Source organism: Glycine max, chromosome 19 (assembly GCF_000004515.6).
Source record: "Glycine max cultivar Williams 82 chromosome 19, Glycine_max_v4.0, whole genome shotgun sequence".
Classification (NCBI taxonomy): domain Eukaryota; kingdom Viridiplantae; phylum Streptophyta; class Magnoliopsida; order Fabales; family Fabaceae; genus Glycine; species Glycine max.
Window position 1 is genome coordinate 4868763 of NC_038255.2, and position 12801 is coordinate 4881563.

Below are 12801 nucleotides of genomic sequence, written 5' to 3' on the forward strand. Positions count from 1 at the left end.
TTTGCTATCTAGAGATGTCAGAAGCTGGATCATTGTATCAGAAGACTGTTTGATCTTTATTATTTATTAAACTTTTTCTTAGCTGCCATTCATTAATACATTGTAATAGGTAGCTTTTTGTGTTAAATATAACAATCACTGCTAACCGATGCATCATTTTTGCTTCACAAAAAACCAAATTCAAGAGAAGAAAACCAATGAATTATCACAGTACAACATTTCCGAAAAAAGAATAGCAAATTCATCTAATTTTGTTTGAGGAATATCTCATTAATCACTTTATCCAAGTTCATGTATGAAGAACCACTAGGTTTGGTGTCCTCCTCAACCTTTTTCTTCAACTCCATTACTTTTATCCTCATCTTGTTTACTTTCTATCCCACTATCAATTCATTTACCATTTTCTCCACCTCCTCTCTCTTCACATTCGTATCAATTTCAATCCCAATTCCCCAATTCATTGCAAATATATCTACAGTTTGTTGGATGATCACCAAAAAATGGCAAACACAACATTGGCACACCGGCACAAATGCTTTCAATTGTTGAGTTCCATCCACAATGAGTCAAGAATCCACCAATTGTTGAGTTCCATCTCTCTCAGGTTCCATTGAGAAACTCAGATGGCGAAATCACTGCACCGCCAATGACAAGGCCCGGCCTAATGATCCACAAAAGGGCCTTTTGCTGTTGGCCAAACCCCGAGCAAACTCTAAAAGTTGCTCAGGAGACAAAACCGTGATGCTACCAAAATTCACATAAACAACAGAGTGAACAGACTTTGGTTCCTCAGATTCAAGCCATCCATGGCCCTCCGTGTTTTCCTTCCAAAGATTGGAACCTAAAGATTCCAAGTGGTTCTGTGGAATTTGATTTAAAAATGATGATGGGAGAGGCCCAATGGGGTAAAGAGAAGGGAAACATAGATGAGAGAGCATTCAATGCATCACTCTCAAGTTCATGAGAAGTATTTATAACAATAGCAGAGCCTCTGTGCACATTATCTGTCACTTCAATGAAAAATTCTACCATAAAGTCATTTGGATCTGTTGTCCTTATAATGTCAATCAGGTCCTTCAGTCTAAAGTTTTCATACCAGTCAACTTTTGTTTCCAATACACATTTGTCAAGTAACTCTCATCTGTAGTCATAATTAAGAATGTCAATAGCCAAGTTCCAAAATGAATACATACATATAATACACAAAAGAGCAATTTCTGTATTAGCATGTCATCTAGTTACAATCAGTAAAACATATATATAAATTAACATAAAAGAAACTTTTGCATGAACATTGTTACCTTCAATTATTATTGGCTTAATTGCTTATTTGGTCAAACTAATTATTTTGTTCAATTTCGTCCCACTATCAATAAATGATTTGATTTGTTTTCTTAATTTTCACAACAGTTCCATTTGGTATCTTAATTTTAAAAAAAAGGCGTAATTGTGTCCTTTTGTCCTATCATAAACTCTACAGTGTCATGTCAATTTGGACGAAAATGATCAAATTGTATCATTTTTCAAAAAATTAAAGACTCAACCTTTAAAAAAATTAAGCTTTTCGAAAAACAAAAAAAGTTGGACCAAATAAGTAATCATAAGTCTTTTTTTATTTCAATGTATATTAAGCTTTTGATTGGTCTTAGCTAATGGATTCAATGATTCACGCTAGAGTTACTTGAATTTGAATCCTCTAAACTAAACAAAGGTAAAGTAGTGATTGCATTTTCAATGTGAAAATCAATAATTCAGATTCCAACATATGCATGATTTGTCAGCATTCACATGTATCACCGATAGTAGATTTGTTCATCAACAATTAAGATTACTTAATTACTTTGCCCTCTAAAATGAGTTCCTCAGTTTAGAGTAGCGAATCTGAATATTACTCATGTTCATGCATGTAGAAAGAACTTAAATTGATACCTTTTAGTGGTATAAGACCTTTATCAATAAGAGCACGGAGGTGCAAACAAGACAATAAGGAACCAGCACTGGCTGATGGAAACAAAACAATAGGGAGTGCAAGTTCTTCAGCAGCGTGTATAGTAAAAGCCATGCCAACATCAGAAACCAAGCACGTAACTGGAGGAATAAGGCCAGCAGTGTCAGAATCATGAAGTCTAGCAAGAAGTTCATGAAAGGGTATGAGCATGTTCTCTCTCACTGATTTACAAAGGGACACTATGTCTTGAGTAACATCAGCATCTTCATCTGTGAGGGGAAGACCATCTGGAATAGTCTCAAAATGAAAATCTTGAAGGCCTTCAAGTGCTTTAGGACCCCTTGAGTTGAGCAAGCATTTGTGGTTGTATTCAGTGTTTACAAAGGTTATGTGAAAGCCTCTAAGATGAAGCAACTTTGCTATTCTGAACAATGGATTGATATGGCCTTTGTTGAAATTGCTACAAATTTCTAGAATATTCTTAAATATAATATGTATGAAAATGGTAGAATATCCTAGAACTATAGTGTGTATGAATATGGTAGAACAATCTAAAACTATAAGTGTATGTATAAGATAGAAGAATCTAGAACTATCATGATACTAATCTATCATGAAAACTCTAGAAAGACCTAAAGTAATGTAGAAACACTCACCACCATTGAGAGATTGGTGACATGAGCCTATAAATAGGCAATTGGTATGTTGTAATTTATTATCCAAGAAATCAATGACATAGTCTTCTTTCTTAAACTATCAACTATCAACTATCATCTAATCAATTACCAACAGTGGTATCAGAGCTACGTTCGGTCATACATTGGGCGTAGTTATATTACCTACCTACCATTCCAAAATCCTCGCAACTACTTCAAAAATTTCCTTTGTACTATTAACCTACTCCAATAATAGTTTTTCTAAGTTATGGATAACACTACTCAATCGTCAACTATTTCTGTCCCTATCTTCAATGGTGAAAATTATGATGTCTGGTGTGTTAAAATGAAAACATATTTTTCATCGATTTATGGGACATACTAGAAGAAGGCTTCACCATTCTCGCGGATACTTCAGCTCTTTATGCATCTCAAGAAAAAGAGTTGAAGAAAAATAAACAGAAAAATTCAAAGGCGTTGTTCACCTTACAACAAGCGGTGACTGATCCAATTTTCCCAAGAATTATGGGAGCTACGACTGCCAAAGAAGCGTGGAACACATTGTAGGAGGAGTTTCAAGGAAGTGTTAAGGTACCTGTCGTTAAACTTCAATCTCTAAGAAGAGATTTTGAACTATTGAAGATGAAGGAGTCTAAGACAGTTAAAGATTACTATTCTAAAGTTAAAGAAATAGTTAATCAAATGAGAGCTTTTGGGGAAGATATTCTTGACAAGAAAATTGTTGAGAAAATTCTAATTACTATGCCCTAAAAGTTTGACCCAATTGTGACAATGATTGAGGAAACTAAAGATCTGTCCACTCTATCGGAGACAGAACTTGTGGGCTCTCTTGAAGCATATGAGAAAAGACTGTATAGGCATAAAGAAGATACACTTGAAAATGCCTTCCAGTCAAAGTTTAAATTTCAGCCCCAAAACAAAGAAAATGGAGGAAAGAAAAATTATTGAGAAACTTCCAGAAGAAAAGAAGGTTCTAGGAATTTCTTTAAGAACAAAATAGATAAAAAATCCCCCATGCAATATATGCAAAAGGCAAGGCCACGCAGAGAAAAATTGTTGGTTCCATAATATGCCACAATGCAACCATTGCAAGAAGTTCGGGCACGTAGAGAAAAATTGTCGCAACAAAAATAGGCATCAAGCTAATATCGCAAAGGAGCATGATCAAGAACAATGTATGTTCTATGCCACTCAAGTCTCAATAAAAGAAAAGGGAGGAAGCTGGTACTTGGATAGTGGATGTAGCAATCACATGGCCAAGGATGAGACTATTTTCAAAAGCATTGATGAGTCTGCCAAAGTCAAAGTTCGACTGGGAAATGGAAGTGTGGTTGAATAAAAAGGCAAAGGCACTGTCATTGTGGAGACAGATAAAGGTATGCGACTCATCCATGATGTCTTACTAGTTCCCAGCCTAAAAGAAAATCTTCTAAGCATTGGCCAAATGATGGAGAGAGGCTACACACTTCACTTTGAAGGAGGTATATGCAAAATCTTAGACAACAAAAATAAAAGGTCTGAGATAGCCCAAGTAAAGATGAATAAGAGCAATAGAAGCTTCCCTCTAAATTTAAAATATGCAACAAACATTGCCATGAAGGTACAAGTTGATGATTCATGGCTATGGCATCAAAGATTTGGCCACTTCAACACACATGCATTGAAGTTGTTACATGAGAAGAACATGATAAGAGATCTTCCAAGCATAAAAGAGAACAATGAAGTGTATGAAGGATGTCTCCTTGGTAAGCAACACCGATTTCCTTTCTCAACAAGCGGAGCATGGAGAGCGAAAGATCTATTGGAGCCGATACATACGGACGTCTGTGGACCAATGAGGATGCCATCACATGAGAACAACAGGTTCTTCATACTCTTCATTGATGACTTCTCTAGAATGACATGGGTATATTTTCTAAAAGAAAAATCAGAAGTCTTTGGAGTATTCAAAAAGTTCAAGGCCCTTGCTGAAAATCAAAGTGGAAAATGGATAAAAGTACTAAGAAGTGATCGCGGCAAAGAGTACACCTCTCGCGAGTTTGAAAGATTTTGTGAGGATGAAGGCATTGAGCGACAACTTACAGTCGCGTATTCTCCTCAACAAAATGGAGTGTCTGAGAGAAAGAATTGCACAATTATGGAAATGACTAGATCGATGCTCAAGGAGAAGGGACTACTTAACACATTCTGGGCTGAAGCAGTCTACACTGTTGTTTACATACTCAACAGATGTCCAACTAAGTCTGTAAAAGACAAGACTCCAATTGAAGCTTGGAACGGGAAAAAGCCATCAGCAAAGCACCTAAGGGTCTTTGGATCTATATGCTACATTCATATTCCAGACGTGAAGAGGCACAAGCTTGAAGATAAGACTATACGAGGTATCTTCCTTGGATATAGCAATATCTCTAAGGGCTACTATGTCTACAACTTGCAAACTAAGAAACTCATCATCAGTCGAGATGTTGAAGTTGATGAGTATGCTTCTTGGAATTGGGATGAAGAAAATTAAAGTGGAGAAGAACGTTCTTATACCCGCTCAACTACCTCAAGAAGAAGCTGAGGAAGAAGACCCAGGTGAACCATCTTCACCTCCACCACAACAGCAAGATCAAGAACTATCATCACCAGAGTCTACTCCAAGACAAGTAAGATCTTTGGTGGACATATATGAAACCTGTAACTTGGCCATACTTGAACCTGGAAGCTTTGAAGAAGTGTCAAAGCAGGAAATATGGGTCAAGGCAATCGAAGAAGAGATACAGATGATCGAGAAAAACAACACATGGGAGTTAGTAAATTGTCCCCATGGAAAAGATATCATTGGGGTTAAGTGGGTCTATAAGACAAAGCTCAACCCTGATGGCACCATACAGAAGCACAAGGCGAGGCTAGTAACTAAGGGTTACTCACAGCAACCCGGAATTGACTACAATGAGACATTTGCACCAATAGCTCGTCTTGATACCATAAGAGCTCTAATAGCTATTGCGTCACAAAAAGGATGGAATATCCATCAACTAGATGTCAAATCCGCCTTCCTTAACGGCGTACTTGAAGAAGAGATCTATGTGGAGCAGCCACAAGGATTCGTGTCTGAAGGCAAAGAAAGCAAAGTGTTAAGACTAAGAAAAGCACTCTACGGTTTGAAGCAAGCACCTCGAGCATGGTATAGCAGAATCAATCAGTATTTCATGGATCGAGGATTCAGGAGGAGCAAGAGTGAGCCTACACTTTACATCAAGTCTCAAGGTCAGTACACTATCTTACTCTCTCTATATGTAGATGATCTTATCTACACGGGAAACAATACTAAGATGATGATGGAGTTTAAAGAAGACATGATGAAGACCTTTGAGATGACCGACCTTGGTTTGATGAGTTACATCCTCGGCATAGAGGTAAGTCAGAGAAATAAAGGGATATTCATCTCGCAAAAGAAATACACAGAAGACTTACTTAAGAAATTCAAGATGTATGGTTGCAAACCTGTTGCTACTCCACTCATAACAAATGAGAAACTACAGAAGAATGATGGAGCACCAGAAGCTGATGCATCCAAATACCGAAGTCTAATTGGAAGTCTCCTATATTTGACAGCTACACGGCCTAACATAATGTATGCTACAAGTCTTCTATCAATATTCATGCAAAGCCCAAGTCAAATACACTTTGGAGCAAGAAAAAGAATTTTGAAGTATCTACAAGGAACAAAAGAGTTTGGTATATGGTATACTACCGAAACCAACTCAGAATTACTTGGCTACACCGATAGTGATTAGGCAGGTTCAGCAGATGACATGAAGAGTACCTCTGGCTATGCTTTCTCACAAGGATCGGAAATGTTCTCTTGGGCGTCGAAGAAGCAAGTTACAGTAGCATAATCAACAGCAGAAGTAGAGTACGTGGCAGCTGCTGAAGCAATGAGTCAAGCTATATGGCTTCGTACGATACTTGAAGACATGGGAGAAAAACAAGATGAGCCTACTACAATCAACTACGACAACAAATCAGCAATTGCAATGGCAAAGAATCCAACTCAGCACAACAGAACAAAACACATAGCAATCAAGTATCACTTTATCTGAGAAGCTGAAGCAACTAAAGAGATCAAACTCGACTACTGCAGAACAGAAGATCAAATTACAGACATATTCACGAAGGCGTTGCCGAGACCAAGATTTGAAGAATTACGAGCTATGCTCGGAGTCACAGAAATTTGCATCAATGAGGAGTGTTGAAATTACTACAAATTTCTAGAATATTCTTAAATATAATATGTATGAAAATGATAGAATATCCTAGAACTATAGTGTGTATGAATATGGTAAAACAATCTAGAACTATAAGTGTATGTATAAGATAGAAGAATATAGAACTATCATGATATTAATCTATCATGAAAACTCTAGAAAGACCTAAAGTAATGTAGAAACATTCACCACCATTGAGAGGTTGGTGACTTGAGCCTATAAATAGGCAATTGGTATGTTGTAATTGATTATCCAATAAATCAATAACATAGCCTTCTTTCTAAAACAATTCTCTAAAACTATCAACTATCATCTAATCAACTACCAACAACCTTGAGCTGGATATGGGATTAAAACTGCATGTGGCTTTCTCTCTCTGCAGTGTAACTCATCACTAATTTTTCTTGTGGTGTGAAGAGTGTCGGAGGAGGTTGAGATAAGCTAAAGAATATGCATCCACTTCTTACTATATATGGGCAAATAAATTAGTCATAAACATATGTATTTTTCATTTTCTTTAACTTATTTTTACTCTTTTTTTGTATTTTTTCTTTTCTTTATTATATATATTGTTTTCTTTTTAGATAACTTTTTTTTTTTTGTTTTAGTCTCTCTTCTGTTTGTCACTTGATAATATATATTTTTTGGGGACAAATATTTGTATCTAGCTTGTTCTAAAAATAGTAGAAATTTTGTTTTCTTTATGTTAGAAGCACAGTTTTATTAATCAAAGTAATCATATTCATTCAAACAAGAATGTCAATATATGTGGTCAGGTTACAATATTCGAGCTAAAAAAAACTCAATCCGCAGACCAACCCGTAACATGTTATTTTTAGAACTGTATCCGACCTATGTAGCTCCTTGGATTAGACAGGTGCGGGTTGTGAAGTCTTTTGCTACTATGCAAAGGGGTCTCTTTCACTGCAACAAACTTGTCTTTTGTTTATCGCGATGGTGCAAAGTTTCACATGTTTACAGCTTCTTCGTTGGTTGTCAAAAATATTGATATTGCGATATAGAGATACATGAGAAAAATGGTCAAGAAATGAAGAAAGTAGACTATAGCTATTATACAGCTATTTCCAACTTTTTCATTTATCTATGCTTCACAATCACATGTGAGAGTAGCACTAGTGCATCTAGGCCGGTGCTACTTTTCAGCCTTCCTTAAAAATGTTTGGGAAGAAAGATAAAATTTACAAATTTATCATAGATAAAAAAAATGTTAAGTTATTATTTTATTAAGAAAATAATGCAAAAAAAATTCTTTAAAAAAACATAAAATTGATTAATTTATTAGAAGTTAAGCTAAAACAAATTCTAGCCTTATAATTGTTAAATTCTATGAATTTTTATACCTATGTAAGAATGTTTCTTACACTTGATGAATAATAAGGAGAGGACTCGCACTCGTGTGCTTATAACCCTACAAAAACATCAGTCCATTTTCGGCACCTCTAATGGGATGTTTGGGATTAATTTTTTATGATGACAACTAGAGTTGAGGATCCAATTGACAAAAAAGTACAATGAATTAATTAAAAGATAAAAAATTTAGGTACCAAATTAAAAATTTATAAAAATATATATGAATACACATAGATCAATTTAACTTTATTTAAATTACTGATATAAATATAACATTGTAAACTCTCAACTTTTATACTCAAATTCATAATATTTATCTTAACTATATTGTAATAAGATAATGTTACTCAAATATTTTAATATTTTTCTTATAAAAAATTTCAAATATAAACTCATGGTTATCATGACGATAAAAGCAACAGTTCATACAATTAATGTTATATAATCACTGACTTAGGATCTTGGATCACCATTCACCACCACTGTTAGTCAGCATCAAGCATACCCGTGGTCTCAACCTGGTTTGCAATAGAGATATCATAAGCTGCATCATTGCATGAACATAAACACAATGATAACTTATATGTTTAAAATATAACAACCACTTCCAACGGAAACTTATTTTTGCTTAACTAAGCAACAAATTCAAGAGCAGAAAATCAATGAACTATCACAGTACTTCTTGGCGGGGAAAAAATAGCACTTTAATCTAATTTTTTTTAAGCAGCACTTCCCAAATCACTTTCTCCAAGTTAATGTGTGAAAGACCACCTAGTTTGGTGCCCTCCTCTGCCTTCTTCTTCAATTCCATGACCTTTTGCCTCATCTTCTTTCCTATCTCTCCCTCCATCAATTCATTGACCTGTTTCTCCACCTCCTCTCTCTTCGCATTGGTGTTAATTTCAATCCCAATGCCCCATTCTTTGCAAATGTGTCTACAGTTTATTGGCTGATCAGCAAAAAATGGCCAACACAGCATTGGCACGCCAGCACAAATGCCTTCAATTGTTGAGTTCCATCCACAATGAGTCAAGAATCCACCAATTGAAGGGTGGTTCAGCACTTCCTCTTGTGGACACCAGCTTGCTATTAGGCCTCTATCTAAAGTTTCATTGACAAACTCAGATGATAAAATCATTGAGCCACCCACGACAAGGTCAGGCCTAATGATCCACAAAAAGGGTCTCTTGCTGTTGGCCAAACCCCAAGCAAACTCCAAAAGTTGCTCTGGAGACATAACTGTGATGCTACCAAAGTTCACATAAACAACAGACTTTGGTTCCTTGGATTTAAGCCATTCAAGATACTCAGTATCTTCCTTCCAAAGATTGGAACCTAGAGAAGCCAAGTGGTTCTGTGGACTTTGGTTTAAAAATGAAGGGAGAGGGCCAATGGGGTAAAGAGAAGGGAACATAGAGGTGAGACCATTCAATACATCACTCTCAAGTTCAGCAAAAGTATTTAAAATAATAGCAGAGCTTCTTTGCATATTATCTCCTACTTCAATGAGAAATTTTAACATGAAGTCATTTGGATCTATGGTCCATATAATCTCAGGCAAGTCCTTCAGTTTAAAGTTTTTCATTCCTGGTATCCAGTCCACTTTTGTGTCCAAATACCCATTTGTCAAATAACTCTTATCTGCAGTCATAATTACAAAATACAATTGCTACAATTAAGTTCCATATATCATACACATACGTAATATACAAACCAGCAATTTCTGCATTAGCATGTATCCATTAGTAACAACAACTAGATATAACATTAAGATCGAAAACATCAAAATAACATTAACAAGGACTTTGATACCTTCAATTATTATTTCGATGTATATTAAGCATTTGATTGCTCTTACCTAATAGATACTGTGATTCACGATGAAATTTCTTGGATTTGATTTCTATAAATTAAGTAAAGCTTAGTCTGTGATGGGAAAATCAATGGTCAATATTCCAACACACGCATAATTTGTTATGCATTAACATATAATATCGATTCATCGTTATGGATTATATATGATTACTTATTTCACATATACTTAATTATAGAGAGGGAGAGATTAAATTGATACCTTTGAGTGGTAGGAGACCCTTATCAAAAAGAGAACGGTAGTGCAAAACAAACATTAAGGAACAAGCACTGATCGGTGAAAATAGAGCAATAGGAAGTGAAAGTTCTTCAGCAGCTTGTATAGTAAAAAACATCCAACAATCAGAAACCAAGCAAGTAACTGGAGGTACAAGGCCAGCAGTGGAAGAATCATGAAGACGAGCAAGAAGATCGCGAAAGGGTACGAGCATCTTCTCTCTCACTGATTTAGCAAGAGACACTGCGTCTTCAGTGACATCACCATCACCATATGTGGGGGGAAGACTATCTGGTATGGTCTCAAAATGAAAGTCTTGAAGGCCATCAAGGGCTTTAGGACCCCTTGAGTTGAGCAAGCGTTTAATGTTGTATTCAGTGTGGACAAAGGTTATGTGAAAGCCTCTCAGATGAAGCAGCTTTGCTAATCTCAACAATGGGTTGATATGGCCTTGAAGTGGTAATGGTGTCAACAGTGCATGTGGCTTTCTCTCTGTAGAGTTACTCATCTCAGATGAAGGTTATGAGAAAGCCTCTCATATGAAGCAGCTTTGCTAATCTAAACAATGGGTTGATATGGCCTTGAAGTGGATATGGTGTCAAAGTGGCTTTTTCTTGTGGTGTACAATAACGGATGAGTATGCATGTACTTTATAATATTTTGTTTTTAAAAATTAAAACTTTTTAAAATAATAATTTTAATATTATTAAAATTATTATTTTTTAAAATAATTATTAAAATTGAAAAAAAAATAAAATTTTTAATATTATTATTTTAATTATATTAATATTTTAAAATAATTATTTTTTTATCAAAAAATCAAAACTTTTAATATTATGAAAATTATTAAAATTGTCTAATAATATATTTACTTTATTAAAAAAATTAAAATTTTTAAAAATAATTATTTTTTCAAATTTTTTATCAAAATAATTTTTATAATTTTTAAGAGTATTAGTTAGTAATTGTTTGCTAAATAAAAAAAGGAAAATAATTTTTTCAAATTTTTTATATAGAGAAAGGAAAATAAAAAAATTGAGAAAATTATAGTGTAATTGTTTACTTACTATGTATATATTTCGTTTGCTAAATATATGTGTTGGAATTTTTGTTTTGTTATGTATGTTAATTAAAAAATGAGAATATTAGTTAGTAATATTGAAACAAATTAAAAAACATAGTGAATAAATAATTGATAGTTTGATACACATAAAATTAAATAGTACGGTGACTAAGATGATAAACGAGAATAACGAAATGTACTAAAAATACAATTACAACACAAATATGACGAAACCAATGATAGTCTAAAAGATGTTGTGCAAGAGACATGTCTTCTTCCATTTTGATTACTGGTTTGCTAAAAATAGTTAAAATTTCTATTGAGCAGAATCGTTTTCAATAGTTGGATTGTACTGACACCTTTAGCACGTCGTCATCATTATTTAATTCTATTATTTCATATTCAATTAAATTTTCTGAATACTTAGTATGACCTGGTTGTCGAAAGAACAATCGTCTGACCAATCGTGATTTGTGAATTCTATAAGGGGAACCCCCATAGGTGCAACTTGCTTGATTAAATCCTTGAGCTTGTCCATGCTACATCTTGAAGGAATGTCAAATCTTATTGGATTTGTTCCAGTGAAGGAGTAACCCAAAAACCCACCTTGGCATGGTATGTTCCACTTGTCGTTGTAATACATAATTGCATCATGAGTAGGAGTGATAATGGATTGAAGCAGGTTGAGTATACCATTTGATATTCTATTGATGGTACATAATAATTCTATAGGGCAAACACATGAGTATTGCTCATTGCACATTAACATTGTGTAAACATCATCATCATTTTTCAATTGTAGAGATTGAAAAAAAAATTGCTGACCTGCATCTATGAATGGTTATTGGTAGTAGATTTCATCCACTAATTGATCGTTGATTAGCTGAAGGGTGTTGTGCATTCTACTCTTGAGTGTATCAAAAGAACAGACATTAGAAACTCACATTGGTGTTGGAGTGGGACTTTGAAAATAAACACTTGTTTGGTTGTGAGTGATTGTTCTATTTGAAAAAATGAACATTAATCTCGAGTTAGCAATGGTCTAGCTGCTTGTTTCTCCCAAAAATGACATAGTAATAAAATTGAATTTGGTTTGTGAAGGAATGTTGTATGAAATTATGCTTTTTTATTGAGGGTGTTTTGTGTTATTTATAGTTGTATGAGCATTTTTCCCCGTTGATGTGTATTGGAATCTCATAAGATTAGAATTGTGTTCTTGCTAAAGGCTTCTATGAATCCAATGTTTCTTTTTCCATGGTAACTGATGCAATAGACGTCCATTATAATTTCAGAGTGAAAAAGGAGATTTTGAGTTATCCATTTCATGTTAGTTTTGTTGGTGAGACATTTAATTTTGTAGAGACGTGTGCAAATTGCAGAGTGTTGTCAATTTGGACTAT

The 12801-nt window shown here is 34.6% G+C and overlaps 1 protein-coding gene and 1 pseudogene across 1 annotated transcript; both read right to left on the reverse strand.

Annotated features, from left to right (window-relative positions):
• Positions 1 to 245: 245 nt before the first annotated feature.
• Positions 246 to 8802, reverse strand: LOC100783855 (7-deoxyloganetin glucosyltransferase-like; annotated as a pseudogene).
• Positions 8593 to 10963, reverse strand: LOC100805589 (7-deoxyloganetin glucosyltransferase). The gene is made up of 2 exons (XM_003554952.5): positions 10324 to 10963; positions 8593 to 9890 (listed from the first exon to the last, which is right to left on the reverse strand). The coding sequence occupies exons 1-2, from the start codon at positions 10844 to 10846 to the stop codon at positions 8959 to 8961; spliced, it is 1455 nt and encodes a 484-aa protein (XP_003555000.1). The 5' UTR covers positions 10847 to 10963; the 3' UTR covers positions 8593 to 8958.
• Between the last annotated feature and the right edge of the window lie 1838 nt (positions 10964 to 12801).